The following is a 17,334-nucleotide window of genomic DNA, read 5'->3' on the forward strand; positions in this document are numbered from 1 at the left end:
GTTAGATGGAATAGACTGAAACTCAGAGCAGGAGCTACAGCTTTGACGTAGCTAAAGCTACGCTACCCGTATGTAATGTCTGACCTGAGACAAACAGGTAGGCGCTGTGCTCAGCAGTGCCGTCCTTCGTGAAGATCCGGAGGGTGTAGAGTCCTTCATCGTCTTTGGCCAGCTGAGGAAGAGTCAGAGACGCTGCTCCTCCACCCACTGACATCTCCACCAGGTTACTGGGTTTCAACAGCGTGTCTGTGGGAATGAATGAATGAATGACCAAAACATGAACTATTGAATGAATGAATGAATGAATGAATGTCCAAAACTACAAAATGACTTAATGAATGAAGGGGAAAGACGAAATTGTGGGTGGGTGGATGGATGGATAGATGGATGGTTTAACAGATGGATGGATGGATGGTTTAACAGATGGATAGTTTAACGGATGGATAACGGTTGGGTATTTGTCTGACCGTCTCGGTACCACTGGGCCAGCGGTGGTACGTTGGGCAGGTCAGGAACCACCACCATGGTGCAGGAGAGTCTGATGGAGCTCCCCTCCACCCCAAAGCTCACTGGGAATCTCTCCAGCAGGGTGACTTCAAGCTTACTGGGATGGATCTCAGTCAGATGGGGGACTGGACCGGGACAAACAGGAAGTGGTCACCATAAGAATGTTTAAAACCTCTGAACTCACATCTCTGGGACAACATTAGGGCCACTGAAGTCTGACTGAAATCTGACTTTAATACCAGAATTAGAACTATTTTTTTATCATGATTCTGACTGTGACCATTAGTTTCAGCCCCACAGCAGCACATAGAAACATTTATTGCTACTAATAATTTATTACTACCAGCTTGTATTTATAACAGTGTAATCTTACCGAGACCAAGCTGGCAGGACTCTCCAGCTCCTGATGGTCCTGTCAACAACATAAAGTTACGATCAGTGCAACACCGGCTCCGTGCATCAAGACTATGAAAAAGAAAGCGTCATGGAGAAGCTTACTCTTTACAGTAACCATGGCCTTGCTGGTAGCTGTGCCATGCTGATTGGTTGCCACGGCGCTATACTCTGCAGTATCACTCACTACACACCTACAGACAAGCAAACACAGTAAAGAATAAATACATCTATCAAATCAACTTTAGAAATATATGAAAAAAAAATGTCCCCATTTGAATTTGGTGTTCATATGTAATGAATTAAAAACCGTATTGGGATAGATGTGGACTTTCTCTATGGATTTAATTAATTGTTGTTTGTCACTACACACACGTAAAATGAGATATACAAAATAAACAGAACTGCACACTATAAGGTTTATAGTTAAGAAGAAAAGGACCTTTTGTGTTTGTGTAGGAATAGTTGGACCGTCATATCACAAAAACATTATGGCAGAGGTGTCCAAACTGTGGCCCAGGGGCCATTTGCGGCCCTTGAATTAATTTTGTGTGGCTCCTGACTGCAATTCAGGAATGGCACAAATTTGGTCAACAGATACTTTTTATTTTTGTATGATATTTTCCATGGAAACTTTATATATTAAATGGAAAATGTTAACACAAAGATTTTTCTTAATTTAGGCTTTATTATTATTATTATTGTTGTTAGTCATGCCACAACATGTTTTTACCCAAAAACAGATTTTGGCACACCCATGAAGGTTGTAAGAAATAATTCCTACTTTCATTGCTGCACTGTAAAAATGTTTTACTGTAAATAGAGTCATTTTTTTACAGGGTGGGAATAAACTAAAAACATTCTATAGACTTAAAAAATGTCATATAAATCCAAAGACGTTAAAATATTACATTTCTAAAATCAATTAATCAGGATTAATTGTTCCAGCCATAATTTTGTTTATCTTTTCTTACAGAAAATGTAACCCAAACAAAGATGAATCTGTAAATGAAATGCCATCTTGGACAAATAAAATGCTGTTTTATTACAGATTATATATTTTTTAGGTTATGACCTGAGCTTTAACACACATGTTAACTCACTCTTGAAGCAGAATCAACAATAGAAGTGAAAAACTGGCTCAGAGGTCCAAAATGCAAGCAGAAAGCACATTTTGCATTTTATTGGGAAATCCAGGTCTCAGAGTCCGGAGGACGAGTTGAGAAGCTTAGGATTCAGTCAGTAATGATTTGAGTCATAGCATCTTCAGAAAGTTGAAAAACACAGAATCCACAGGAATAAACTCTTGAAATAAATCACATTGTGTTAAATGAACCGTAAGATCACCAGGGATAAGAAGTCATCAAGGCAGTGACATTACTTATTGTGAAGGTAAAAGAGAAATAATTCACAATAATATTGCTTTTAATTGGGAGAAAAAAGAAATAAAATTTTGGCCACTGAATATTTTCAGCTTGGGGATTTTGGCCCTCAGTGCAAAAAGTTTGGACACTACTGCATTATGGCATCATTGTATGCAAGTATATAATGTTGCTGATACAAAACTTTAAATATTTTTATTGTCTATTTATCTCTTTCAGATCATTTCCTCCAAATTCACTGTTTTAGTTCTGTTTTTAATATATATTCTATTAATTAAAATTCCTTTTTGGGCTTCAGTGGTGCAGGAGGAACTGTTGCTTTGCAAAAAAAAAAACGGTTCAGGGATTAAATCCCTGCTTGGTGCTTTCTGCATGAATTTTTCATTCTCTCTGTTTGCATGTTTCCATTTATTGATCTCCCTATCAGTTTTCCGCTCATTCGAAATCTTAAAAAAATGATCAAAATGTTGTTAATGTCCAAGTCCGGATGTGAACCTGATGGAAATGTTGTGAAACTGAGCAGAGCTGCATATAAACGACATTTTTTCAAATCTTAATGAACTGGAGGAAACTGGAACAGAAACAGTAAACCAAAAATAATTTCAGAAACTAATAAAGACGATAAGAATAGAACGACTTGAAGCTATTCATTCATTGGGTGTACTTAGTTTTTCCAATGACACTATAAGTTGGCAGGGAAACTTTTTTCCTGCGCTTGTGTACAGGAGTGGCTAGTCACCCGATCAGGTTTATGTTTTTATAACTATTTTTACCCTAAAACATCCAAATCAGAGGCTTGTTACAGCTTTAATCCATTTGGCACTTTCTCTTTTTTTAATTCTGGCAGCTTTAAAAAAAAATCTCTGGATTCATTTTACAGCTGATCCAACAACAGATCTTCCAGCTTCTGTATTTTTCTGTTTTTAGGCTGCCAACACTGAGTCAAGGGTCTTCGTTCCACCCTGAGGGCGAAACTTAAGGACCAGACAATCTGCCATGACATCAAGTGCATTCCCTCTATAGAAGGAAGAAATGTGACCTTCACTCAAGACAGAACTATTTTAAGACGATCCTCTTTCTCAGCTGCTGCAGCATAAAGTCACTCCTCTATCTAACTCTGTTCTTACTTGTTTTCACGTCATGAATACGATCTTTTTTTATTTACATTGAGTAAAACGTTAATAAAAAAACTTCAGGGAAAAACAAACAGAGAGGGAAGAAGAGATTAAAGGAAAGAGTGAAGCAGGAAGTGAGAGACAGAGGGATAGAAATCACATGCGGAGGGAGGAATTCATGTCTCGAATGACACAAAGGTCAGCACTTTGATACGAACAGCTGATGGCTCCGTCAACTCGATGCCGTAATCTGTAACTTTCAATCTCCTGTCTCCTGAAAAACTCAGCTCAGAAAAACCAACGGTAAAAAATAAAAAGAAAGAAAAGTTGGGTTGGAATAATTAGTTGTGCAGTATTATGTGTTTTCCAGACACTTAATGCCATTTTACAGAACAATCAAGTAACTATGTACTTATAAAAATGTCGTATATATCAAATATGACTTAAAAGAAGTTTTACTTTGTAATTTAACGCCTTGAAATTGAGCCTCTGTCTCTTTACAAACTCCTGCTTTCTGAAACTACAGGAAGTCATCACAACATGGCTCCTCTATTAACCCTTTAACAGTGTTTTTACCAGGGCTGCACTGAGAAGCTCAGCAGATGTGCAGTTCCACCAGATGTTTGCTAATTGCTGCTGGCTAGTCTGAAGGAGCCATGTGGGGGGAGACGGCTGCTCTGCTGCAGGGAGGAAACTTGGAAGCTGCAGCTCAGAGGAGGAGCAGCGCCGTGAAGGCGGAGCTAAGTCCACCCAGGCGTTTTTCACAGCTGAATGATTGCCATGGAGATTAAAGGAGATTAAACACACATGGAAGAATCAAAGCAACACTCCAGGTATGTTTTTGATGAGGGAATAACATTATAACATGATGTAAGGCACAAAAAAGTTAATTTCTTTTTGAGAAATTTTTTTTTCTTTTTTCTTTCTTTTTTTAGCCTCGTAAAGCATACTGCCCATTTAAGAGATCATAATTTTCACATCATAATTTTGCTGAACGCAATAAGATCCAGTGTTTGAATACCTAATGACCTAGTGGTCATTCTGCATCTAAGTGCTCTTTTCAGACTCCAGCTTCCTCTCACAGTCCAGATTTATGAATTTTGTTATACATTTGTCAATTATGTTGTACACTTCTTACAAATCTTGCTGTATGCTTTGTGAATTTTTTTGAGACTGATTTAGCTCCATATAAAACTATAGCAACTCTTTAGATTTTCTGATAATTTACTTACCTGCTAATGATCAGACTGTGGACGCCATACTTGCTCTCAATCTTGTACTTTCCCGGGGCGCTCAGTGGGTCGACTGGAACTCCTCCTTTATACCTAAAGCCAACCAAATATGACAGATATTCATTTTACTCTTATCCCGGAGACGTACAGAAAAAATATTTTGAACATTTGTTGTGGATTCAGTGCCAGCCAAAATGCACATTAAGCTCCTAAATAAACGTTTTAGTTCTTATTTCTAAGCAGAAGTGAGGAATAATGTTAATTTTCAAAGTTAGAAACACATACGGGAAGCAGAAACATTTTAAAAGGTGAGCATTCCTACCATTTAACAATGGGCCGTGGGTTTCCCTCCACAGTGCAGAACAGCTTCACCGGGGTTTTCTCCCAGACGGTGTGGGGCCGAAGGGCCACCAGGAAGTCTGGCATCTTGGGAATTTCCTCCAATAAATCCACTCTCTTTTTCATCATGTCCTTCACCTGGTGAATGTTTGGAGTAAAACGTGATTCAAATAATGAGAATATTTGATTGCAGGTTGGCTGTTTTTAATCTAAGAGTCCTAATCACTTAAAATGAGTTCATACTATAATTTATTTTGCTTTTTATTAAAAACGGATTGGAAAAAGTGACTAAAACCAACCATACCTCCTCTTTTATAGAAATGGTATTCCTGTTTTCGTTGCATGGCTGATAGGATGGTTGGATTCTCCAACAGTAATAAGAATAAAAACAACACATGGCAGCCATTTTTACATTTTCTTTATGATATGCCGCCACAGCTATATATCTGGAATAAAAACAACCAATCAGAGCCAGGAGGAAGGTCTTATTGCTGTCAATCAACCACGTGTATGTGCTGGTAAATGTGTTAATGGTGAAGAAACAACAAAAGTTACATGTCTGCTGCATTAAGAACTTTGACCAGTTCTCAAAGTCAGTTTCACATAACCTGGTTTGAAAATCCTTCTTCTTTTCATCATTCTGGAAACCAGCTTTCTCTTTTGTATGGGCCTTGTTCTTAATGCAGCAGTATGTTACTTTGTTGTCTTTCTACCATTAGCACATTTAGCAGCGTGTACATGAGGATGACAGACAGCACCAAGACCCGCCTTCTGGCTCTGATTGGCTGTTTTTGGTCGGGAGCATTTCTTCAGACAGCAACAGTAGCTCAGGAAATAGGTGGAAATCGATCTTTTTACAGATTATCTATCTCACATTATAACCTCATAGCAAAATGATCATTTTAACAAATATGTAAAAAAAAAAAAAAAATTAATAAAAGTTATTTAACTCAGCTTTAAAGTAGAGAAATGATAAGAACATATTTTGTATTTATTTATGTATAAAAATCTCCCAGATTTTCAGATTTCTATTTAATTTTTATTACATTTTATCTGAAGTTACAGTTGTTTATAATATTTTTAGATAATTTTATATTCAGTGAGGTATGCTACTGTGCTGCTGTAACAAGTGAATTTTCCAACTGTAGGATTAATAATGTAAGAAACTGTCATCATAAAATTTTTAAATTAACCCCAAACACAGAGTGGGCGTCTAGGGATCCAAAATTTGGGAATTTTCACTTCCCTGTTCTTCATGAAAAACTCTAAACCATCAATCACTGCTTGGTATCATTGTATAAATGTGAGCAACGTGACTCAAGAAGTGTAGAGCAAAACCCTCTTGAGATGTCGGTATGACTATTAAAGTGCTAACTAAGTGCAGTCCATTTACCGTTTCCTTGACTACTTGCCTCTTTTTGGATCGCAATACTTTCCACTTGAGCTTTAGTCGCAATCCTCATCCTGTGCAGCTCCTCCTGAATAACAGCCAGACCTTTTCCCACATTTGAACTCACTCTCTGGTACTCCTCGGTTTCCGCAGTAGTCCTAAAACCAAACACACGAAACGAGCGTTGAATACTTTGTAGAATTATATTTGATAGTGAATTCCTAATGTTACACTGGGATCTAATTAAGTGTTAGTTTGCAGAAATAAATGCTGGCAGTAAATTAATCTAGAACAGGAAACATGGAACATGGGGAACTCTGTGTACTAAACTGCTATGCTTTCTAGAACAGGTTAGGATACGTTTATGGTTTATACAAAATATGTTCATTACAGTTTTTGAATAAAATCATTCTTAGGTAATGAGATTTCAGTCTGGTCAGTTCTGCCCGTGAGCTGTTTTATGGCCTTTTGCCACTTTAAATAATCTGCTTCCAGCCACACCCTCCAACTCAACGTTTACACTCGCACTTGAAAATGGCTGCAAACAAATGTGCAGTTATAAACTGTACATTTTTGAAAAGTAGAGGTGGTGCCTCCTGCACAACCAACAAGAAAGCAGCAAGTGGTTTCTGGATGGTAAGTCAAGAACAAAACACTGGTCGATTGTAAAACCAGCTGACCAAAAGTGCTGGAGTTCATCTTGAGTTGCTAGGTAACAGGCTTGGATTCAACGGGGTTGCTAAGTAACAGCGCAGTGCTTGCTGATTTGTGATGTTACATTCCTGAGGTTTACGGCTCATTTTCTAGACACCAAAGAACCTTAACTTACTCCCAAAAACCAGCTGTGTGGATTTGTTTTTCGAACCAGTAGAAACCAAAATAGAAATATGTAAACATGCAAAATGTGAATTTTGCTCAACAAATCCCTTTTAAGGAACTCAACGAGAACTAAAGAGCAGTAATTAGTGAGTGAAAACCTCAGCCCAGCTTAGAATAAGCTCAGATATTAGCCGGGGTCAGCATGGACTCACCGCTGCCGGGAAGCCGGGATGGTGTAGGCTGGTTCTGCCATAGCCTCTGTGGCCTGCGTCTGCACCTGCTGTGCTGACTGGAAGCTCGATTTCCTGCGGAGATCAGATGTCTTTAGAGCTTTTACAAAGTCTTTCAGGCGCTAAAGTACGACAGAGTATTAGGGACACGCTAAGAATTATGAGACTAAAATCATAAAATTACAAGAATAAAGTTGTATTTTAATAATAAAGTTACAATATTATGACTTTCTTCTTGATTATTAGAACTTAATTCTTGTAATTTTCTGACTATTTGTGTAAAATGACTTAATTTCCAAAATATAATTTTTTCTCATATTATTTCAACTTTATTTTTGTATGAATTTATTCATGTAAAACTTTATTCTTTATTTTTTCTTAGCACGGGCCTTAAACTCTGTCGTACTAAATAGGAAGATATTTTGTTCCTAAAAAAGCAAATTAACACATTTTAAAAAAAATCAAACTAGAACTAGCCATTCTTAGAAAAAACTTGGCTACCTAAAGCAAAGCGTTGCAGATATTTACATATTCGAACTAAATACTTAAATGTTAAACAGAACAACAACTTTGTTGTTTGTGAAGAGGGTTTTGTGCTTTTAAATGATCAAACTGACGAGATGAATAACTTAAAATACTACAAAGAAACTTTATTCTTTTTCTTATCTGACTGAATGAAAAACCTAAAAACTATATGCCACCAGCACTGGTGTAACTATGTTTACATTTCAACTATTGAGTTAAATCGGGACCAGATGTTTTGTTAATTAGAAAAACAACATTGTAACAGAGAAAGTCAGATTTGAAATTGAAAATACACTGCAAAAACACCAAAGTATTTTTGGTCTCATTTCTAGTGGTATCTATCTTAGTACTTGAAATAAGATAAACTAACTTAAATGTAACTTTTCAGCAAGACATAAAGACTTGTTTTAAGTAAATAATTACTTAATATTGATGTAAAAGTACTAGTTAGAATAGAATACAGTAGAATAGAATTCAACTTTATTGTCATTGCACTGTCACAAGTACAAGCAACGAGATGTAGTTGCATTGGCAGATAAATTAATTTGTAACATGGGAAAATGTCTTAAATTAAATAATCTGCCAATGGAACAAGTACTTTTTCATCAATATTAAGGAATTATTTATTTAAAACAAGTTTCTATATTTAAGGTAGTTTTGTCTGATTTCAAGTTTACTAAGATATTTGCACTAGAAATTTGACCAAAAATACTTGTGGTTTTACTTAAGTTTTCAATTTATAATTTAGTTTTTCAAACTAAGAAAACATTTGGCTCTAATTTAGCTCCATATTCCTGGAACGAAGCAGAAAAACCTGGCAGTTTGCTACAGTTTGAGCACAAACTTATGAAGGTTCTGCTTTCCTCTTATGACTGAATGAAAACTAGCACAGCCTCATAGCAGATTCCAAAAACATCAACATATGAACGTTACGCTGTTTAGCTGACAAACCAGAGCAGAAAAATTAATTCATTAATTCACCTGGATTAAGCAGCAGAGCATTAGTAGGAATCACACGTTCACAAGTTAACATTGGCTTGAGCTCAAGAGCTTCTAGATTATCAGAGAGCTTAAAATAATGCTAAATCAGGCTTTTTAATTATCTGCTTTCATCATTATTATTATTATCTGTAGCACAGAAAAATTATTTTGTTACAAAAATAAATGGAATTAGAATCTAGTTGTGTCAAACAGTTCAGGGTTTCTTTCTTCAAACAGCTGTGACATGTAAGGAAATAAAAACCATAATATATTTTGTGGTACTGCTGTGATAACAATAAAAGTGATAAGAAATATTAATTACTTAGTTTTTAGGTTACTATAAAGCTACGACTGAGTGTTACAACAATTATAGCCCCACAAACACAAGTAATGTTCTTGAAAAATGTTCCCATTTGTAATTTGCTTCGTTAGGACAGAAGCCACATAAAGAAGTTTGATTTGTATCACTAAACTGCACAAAATCACTGGATTTAATCATATTTTCAAATTTATTGATACTCTCATTGACAAAACAGTGGGAAAACAGTAAAACAAAAAATCCCAACAATACGGTTAGTTTTGAGGCAAAAAATAAACAATTTTTATCACAATATAGAATAGATGATTTAATAAATGCCCTCCGATAAACAGGATGTTATTTGATCCTGTTTTGAATTTATGATAAAGTTAAAAAAATCTCAAGAATATGGTAGCATATTTATTAAACTTAAAGTGCAAGAAGTATATACTATTGATGTTTACAGAACACAAATGATTTAAGCTTTTAGTTTTATATTGAATGCGTTAGAGGGAAATAGATCACACTTTCAGGATTTTATTGATCATCAATCAGAGATAAACAAGGGAAAATTGGCCAGTTTCAATCTCTGGCCAAGCAATCGGTGCAAAAACGTTGTTTTTTAATCAGCATACAGAACCAGATGACTAAAAGTTACCAACTATTATACATATGTACCTTTTCCAATTTTTTACTTTTCTTACTTATTGAGCTTTGAGAAACATGAAAATAAATAATACCCAGCTGGTCTTCAACTAGGTTTTTTTTTTTTTTTTACAAGAATCTGCTATAAAACACTGAATATTGAATCTGAAAAACTACCCATTTGTTTAAGGAAATAAAAAAACAACACCATTATCAAGGCTCTTCGGTTATATATTGGTGGAACTGCAGCAGCTGTTTACATTAATGACTTTGTAAGGAGATGATTTGTTCAAAGCAGAAAGCAATTTAAAAATTACTCCAGGTTCACTGCAAAAACACAAACTTACAGAGTTTTGTCTAGTTTTTTGAGCAAATATATTAGAATACCGGAAATAAGAAGAAACTTTTTAACAAGATATAGGATTTTTTAAGTAAATAATTTCTTAATATTGATTTTACTAGTTTCATTGGTAGAATTTTTTGTTTATAGCAAAACATTTTTGTTATGTTTTATGTGAAATAATTTCCTAGTACTTTTGATCAAAATTCAGCATTCCTTAAAAAGCTCCTTAAATTATAAATTAGTACACTTGAAATAAGACCAAACTAACTTATATGTAACTTTTTAGCAAGATATAAGAGCTGGCTTTAGGGAAATAATTCCTTACGTAATATAGATATAGAAGTTCTGGTTCCACTGGCAGATTATTTCACTTATAACAAGACGTGAAATAATCTGCTAGTGGAACTGGTAGTTTTTCATCAATATTAAGAAATTATTCACTTAAAAAACCTCCTATATCTTGCTAAAATTTACATAGAAGTTAGTTTTGTCTTATTTGTCTTATTAAACTTCTTTCATGGGTACCAAAATATTCGCTCAAGAAATTAAATCAAAATACTTGGTAATTTTGTGTTTTTGCAGCGGAAAAGCCTAAAATGAGTCTGAATCACATCTCCTGCAGCGTCCATTGTAAAGGTACAATGGACGCTGCATCTGGCAAAGCAGCAGCAACGATGGCAGCGGCTTCACAAAGCAGCAGGTAAATTTCACCTTCATACCTTTCTGTCTGCTGCTTGACAACATGTTTACTGTGATGATAAGCATAATCAGTTTTAACTTGGCTCACAGCCTTCTTCTTATACCAGGGTATGACTTTGGAAGCCATGACAGGAAAACGTCAGGGAGCTCAGGCTGAAAGCACCGGGGGAAGGGAGAGACCAAACATGGATTATCATGTGAGAAACCTCAACACCACAGTCGCAACCGCCTTTATTTATTACATCCACAGGATTTACACTTCATTAAACTTCACAAGTTTCTTCGTTATGGTCACAACTCCACTCACTGGAGTGAGTCGTTAAGATTAATTTCTTGCCAAAATCCTAAAATCTAAATGAAAACAGCCTCACAGACTGACTGAAATAGATAAAAGAAATAGACTTTTATCCATTTCACTGATAAAACTCCAACAAATTGTACATATTCAGCAGTTTGACCTATGTTTAGATCTTCCAACCTGTGCTGCTCAGCTATGAATAGCTTTTAACAGTCTGTGGATTCAATTATAGGGAAAAAATTAGAATATTTATTATTAGCAACATACATGCTTTACACCACTGATAAAACCACTCAGTCAGATTAGCCGCCTGTAATCAGATTCCAATTATTCTTTCAAAATAAACTGCAAACCACTTATTTAATTCACAATTAACACCAGCAATAATTAAAAAAAATCTAATTTCAAGTGTATTTAGAACAGACATGTAAGGATTTAAGTGAGATTTCACACCACTGCTAACTAAAATTTTACTAAACCCCAAATTAATTTTTCTACAACAGATGAACAATAAAAATCAAAACGTTTTCTCCCTAAGGATAATTAGCAACTCAATTTAAAAATATCAACAAAAGCGACTTACCCCAAAAAACTGAAAACAGCACAAAGCGGTGGCAGACCAGCCTAATGCCACTTGGGAAGCTCTTGCTGATAGCAACAAAAATATTACCCTCTCACCAGAGGAATGCTGCGCTCCTTCCACCCCATGTATGGATGCACTTAAGACTATATATAGCATTTACCCCCAAATTTCATTTTCATTCACAATCTGCTGTTTGGAGATGAAGGACACGCATGTGTACCTGCCCATTACATCAATCATGTAGAAGTATGTTTTATTCTGGGACTTTATCCCAGAATTTTAAAATGTTTTAGGGCTGAAATCTCCTTTAAAAAGTTAAAGGAGAAATCTGAATTTTCATGTGATCATGAAGAAAGCTGTGAAACACAAGCAACAACACAACACGGCCTTCACTAATAAAACTGGCATATTAAATCTCATAATGCTGGCTTTCATATGAAAGGTAGTATTTTCAGAAAGATTGATAAAAAGTGAAACGTTTCTGTGTCAAATGATTACTCTAAATAAAAGTCAGAAACAGGTTTAATGTTATTTTCTGGCAGATCCCCCAAGCTCTGAGCTTAGCGAGACCTTTTTAGGTTTCTTGAGACAGTCTGTTCTCCTGCAGGCAGCACTCAGGTTATTTTTAACAGCGAGGCTTGTGTTCCAGAAAGACCTCTCCTTCAGACTCCACAAGAGCTTCTGCAACTATTTATTTCACACAAGCCAATTTATAATTAAAAAAATACCACAAATGAACTGAGTCGATCCAAAAAAGCAACTAATTTAGAGGAAAAAAACGTAGCAAGATTGGGACTGGGAGGCGTTCTCCTCTCATGTTGTTACTCTGAGAGCATGAAGTGTGGAACTAGAACTTTCATCCCTAAGTGGTCGTTTCATGATTTCGTATGGGAAAAACATGCGACGGCAACAACAAAACAACAGAGTTATGCTTCTGTTCCAGTGCGATAGCATTCTGGACATGTACTAATATCCAAGACTGGGGAGCATAGTAAGTGACTCTTATTTTGTAGACATGTTTGACTACATGCACAAATTTCTTTCACATTTAGACCAACGTATGAAACATTTCTGATGTTCACCACAGCTAACCTGAACAGCTGAAATCTGTGAATACTTCAAACTTCCTCTAAAATCTGCATATTTTAACAGTTAAAACACCAAATATACCTTAAAATAAATTGATACACACATTGGAAACCGTCTTAGTGCTACCACAAAGTTTAACATCCACAGACATCCTTATTTCCACTCTTGGTGATTCAACCAATCAGTGTCAATCAAGATAAATGCTGCTCCTGGATTGGCTACTTTTCAAACTCCAACCAATAGCGTGTTGAGTAGCTTTGCATCAAGGTAGATAAGATTCCCAAGCATTTCTTCCTAATGTTATAGATATGCTCTATGAAAAAACCAGGCTACATTTCCAACAGGCTGGGCTCCATCGTATATGTGGCAAAATAAGAGACTGGCAGAAGTTTTAGAAATTAGCGAACCACTTTGCTGCTGAATTTCCATAAATTCTGCTTCTTAAATAGAGTTTATTAAATTTTACACAAATTTACACAAACACATAATCACGCCTTTCCAAAACTCTCAAACTAAATAAACCAACAAACGGTAATAATTTTATTATAGATATCTGTGTAATTATAATTTTTGATAATTTGTTCATTAGTTTTGAGTTGCTGTTTTTCTGATACTTTTATTGAGCTTGTTTTCTGTTTAATATCTCTGTGTTTTCTTTTTATTGTTTAAATCTTAGTTTTTTAATTGTTGGTGTAAATTGTGAAGCACTTTGTTGTTGTTTTAAATATGCTATACGGATAAATCTGACATTGACACTGATATTTTTGTCAAACATCTCAGAAAAGAAGTGCAATCCTATGGATAATAACTTAAAACTTTTTGTTACAATACAAACGTTCAAAATATTGATAACTATGTTAGAGTTTAAAATCAAGCCATTTCTGTGCTATATATGGGAAGATATAGATATGTAGATATATCAATAAAAATATAAATATTTTGAATCATGCATTATATTGTCTGTAAAGCCTCTTCAGTCTGTCGTTACTCTGTGAATGCTGCCATCTAGTGTCTGACTACAGTGAATGCTTTGGTGAAACTGGCACTTCAACATCTTATTTAATCATCACAAAAACACTAAGACAAACATGCAGTGACAGTTAAAGTGTTGAAAATAAATAGTTAAATATAAGAGAATTTTGCTGGTTTTCATATTTTCCTTGATGCTTTTTACACATTTAATGTTTAGAAAATAACTGAGTTTTGTTCTTAAAATCCTTCTTCAAACTTTCCACGATGTTGCAACAAACCACAGAGCCGTGCACTCGGTTTCTTTCCTCATTTTTGCAGAACAAGCACAAATGTTGTGCATGGAACTTAGATGTAGAAGTAATTTGGAGCGGGTTAGTATTTATGTGTGTGTGTGTGTGTGTGTGTCTGGCTTCAGATGGTTAACATAATACCAGTCTCATTCCTGTCTCTGGCCCCAACTCCAGTTTAAACAGGAATAAAAGCGATTATTGGAGCATGATAATGTGATGAGCAGAAAGTTTGAGGTGTCTCGCTCTGCCAAGCATTAGAAGAAGTAACAACTACAAACTAAATGCAAAAAACAACTTTTAAATCTTTGTTTTCTTTAAAATCAACAGACTAAATTTCAGCATATTATTGGAGTAAATAAATTAGATTTACAATTGTTTTTGCCTCATCTTAGAAGGAAGTGTTTCCTGAGATTTAGCTCATGTTTTGCGATTTGCATATCTTAAATTGGTTTCAGTTTAAGATATTTGCACCAAATAGTTATAAGTAATTTTAAATTACACTTCCGTTCAAAATCTAACTGGAAAGCAGTAAAGAAGATTTTAGCTATATTACATATGTTAAAGAAATCTGGAGGTGCAGACGTTTTTTTGAGATCTGTGGGTCATGATAGATGAAATAAAATAAATCCTTTGCTAAAACAGAGATAAGATGCACAATGTTGCAAAATTAAAACGTCGTATATTTACTGAAACTTTGCCTATAACCCTAAAGAAAAATGACCAAAAAGCAGCTTCAGGAGCTAAACTTGTTATTTTGCTACTTTGAGGGAAGGCAAATAAATTCATTTCCAAAGTATTTCCTTTTCTGGATCTTTTAGATTTGTCGAAACACGTTAATTCCTCACTAAAGTCAAAACATTTATGGAAGAGGCAAAAAATGAAGTTTTAAGACCTAGTTCAAAGCTTCATAAAGTTTACAGTGCATCTCAGTGTGAAATTTTACTTGTGTTTACTCATGCACAAGGGTGTGATTTCTATTAATGTTTCATGAAAACAAACACGCCCCGGTCGTTTTTATGAGTACAAACAGGAATGTTTGTACTATAAATTAAGAGTCACTTTAGGAAGTGCCATTGTGAAGAAGTAGTGGTGTTGTTGTCCTAATGCAAACTAACAGTTTAAATGTTTACTTTTAACAAAAGGCTTACAGGGAACCAATCATTCTTTCTTAAACATGTTAGGATAGGTCTGTGGCTATAAAAATAGGTTTATTACACTTTTTAAACTAAATCTTAGATAATGAGATTTCAGTCTGTTCAGTTCTGCCTATGTTGAACTCCTTTCAGAATGAGTTGTTTTATGGCCTCTTGTCACTTTAAATCCAAGTAAGCTGCTGCTGGCCATGCCCTCCGACTCAACATTTACACCCACATGTGAAAATGGTTGAAAACAGATACGCAATTATACAACCGTACATCTCTGAAAAGCAGAAGTAGAGCCTCCTGCACAGCCAACCAGAACGCAGCAAGAAGCTTCTAAATAGCAACTTACAACTAAACACTTGTGTTTTCCAGCAGCCATCGTACAGCGCATACAGCTGTAAAACCAGCTGACCAAACATGCTAGAGTATCACTTGCTAGGTAAGAATGCAGTGCCGTCGATTTTGACTCAACAATCAGTAAGCTTTTGAAACGGCTCATTTTCCAGACACCAAAAAAATGTGTATATTGGCAAAACAATGGTTGGGTGTTTGTCTCAGATGGAAGTATAAAGATAAGCAAGGTTTCCAGTATTAGAAGTTAAAATGCATTGTTTTACTGGCAGATTATTTCACCTATAACTAGTACTTTTTCTTCAATAATAAGGAATTACTGACCAAAAACAAGCTGCTGTATCTGGCTGAAAAGTTACTAGACACCAGACCAAAAATACTTGGTAAGATTTTGTCTTTTTTGCAGTATAACAACTCCTTTAATGCAAGGCTTTAAACATATATATTTTCTATCAAACTAAAAAAAAACCAGTGTGGTAGAGGTAGAAGTACAGTATCTTACAATCAATACGTACCTGAAATGTGTTTGATCCAATCTTTTAAACTAATTTTCTAACTCTTAAATACTTCTCCAAAAATATCACAATGCAAAACAAACAAAAATCTATAAAAGTATTTTTGTCTTGTTTCTAGTGCAAATCTCTTAGTACACTTTAAATAAGGCAAAACTAACTTACAAGTAACTTTTCAGCAAGAAATAGAAGCTTCATCTAAGTCAATAATTCCTTAATATTGACTTGAAAAGTACTAGTTGCACTGGCAGACTGTTTCACTTTTAATATGAAAAAAATGTGGACCCAGTACTTTCTTCATCTGTATTAAGGAATTATTTCCCAAAATTAAGCTCTTGTATCTTGCTAAAATGTTTCTTTAAAGTTAGTTTAGTCTTCATTTAAGTATAATAGTTTAATTTCACTACAGACTAGAACAAAAATACTTGGTAAAATTTTGTGTTTTTGCAGTGCAGGCTCAAATATTTGGAAAACTTTCCAAACCAGTTCTCCTTCAAACGTGTTTGTGGTGAAAACGTGTTTATGGTGCTTAAAGTCATGAGATGAGGGCAGCGTTGTGGGATTTAAAGCCAGCAGTTACTGAGTAAGCACTCGTAATGAGGTCACCATCAGAGAAGGTCACCTTGAAGCAGCCATGACACCGCGGGGGGGAGTCTGTCTCTGGGGAGCGAGTGAACTCAGCGCCCTCCTCCTACGCTTACGTCCTGTTGATTCTTTTCTCCTTTTCACAAAACCGACGCAGGCTGAAGTGAAGCTAACAGGGAGAAGAAATGCATTTTAGAGAGCAGAGAGATTTTAAAAGCTCTAAATCAGATGAATCATGAGGTTGGAAAAAAAGGAGACGTCACAGTTTTACTGCGTCAGTGAGGCGGCGGACGTGGATCCATTCACGCTCTGCGAGGTGACGCAGCGGAGAGAGGGGGCGGACTCTCACTCTGCACTGTAATGATGGGATTTGTTGAATCCCTTCACCCATTAACCCAATGAACCAAATGCTGAACAGAAACGAGAAAAAATGAGTTACTGTCCTCCAGACGAGAAAATAATTACTGTTTTACTGACATATTGCTGATCTGTTACAGTTTCCACTGAATCTGATAAGATTATCACTGCATGATAATGTTGGGTTAAAATCTCTTTAAACATTAAATAGGCTCAAGTTGCTTTTATATAAAACACAAATACAATTAATTCTCACA

At 35.5% G+C, this 17,334-nt stretch overlaps 1 protein-coding gene across 3 annotated transcripts in view; it reads right to left on the reverse strand.

The window, feature by feature from the left end:
• Nucleotides 1-11,877, reverse strand: part of myom2a (myomesin 2a) — a 33,111-nt gene extending 21,234 nt beyond the window's left edge. For 2 of the 3 annotated variants that reach the window (XM_028018553.1, XM_028018555.1), the window contains exons 1-10: nt 11,780-11,877; nt 10,919-11,051; nt 7,390-7,482; nt 6,381-6,516; nt 4,952-5,106; nt 4,630-4,722; nt 1,006-1,094; nt 881-919; nt 468-632; nt 85-246 (exon numbers count right to left, since the gene is read on the reverse strand). In XM_028018553.1, the coding sequence (XP_027874354.1) occupies nt 85-246; nt 468-632; nt 881-919; nt 1,006-1,094; nt 4,630-4,722; nt 4,952-5,106; nt 6,381-6,516; nt 7,390-7,482; nt 10,919-11,025 (1,039 nt within the window). In that variant the 5' untranslated portion in view covers nt 11,026-11,051; nt 11,780-11,877. The remainder of the gene's footprint in view (nt 1-84; nt 247-467; nt 633-880; nt 920-1,005; nt 1,095-4,629; nt 4,723-4,951; nt 5,107-6,380; nt 6,517-7,389; nt 7,483-10,918; nt 11,052-11,779) is intronic. The other variant, XM_028018554.1, reaches the window with a different exon arrangement.
• Between the last annotated feature and the right edge of the window lie 5,457 nt (nt 11,878-17,334).

The sequence above is a fragment of the Xiphophorus couchianus genome, chromosome 5, assembly GCF_001444195.1.
Source record: "Xiphophorus couchianus chromosome 5, X_couchianus-1.0, whole genome shotgun sequence".
Classification (NCBI taxonomy): Eukaryota; Metazoa; Chordata; class Actinopteri; order Cyprinodontiformes; family Poeciliidae; genus Xiphophorus; species Xiphophorus couchianus.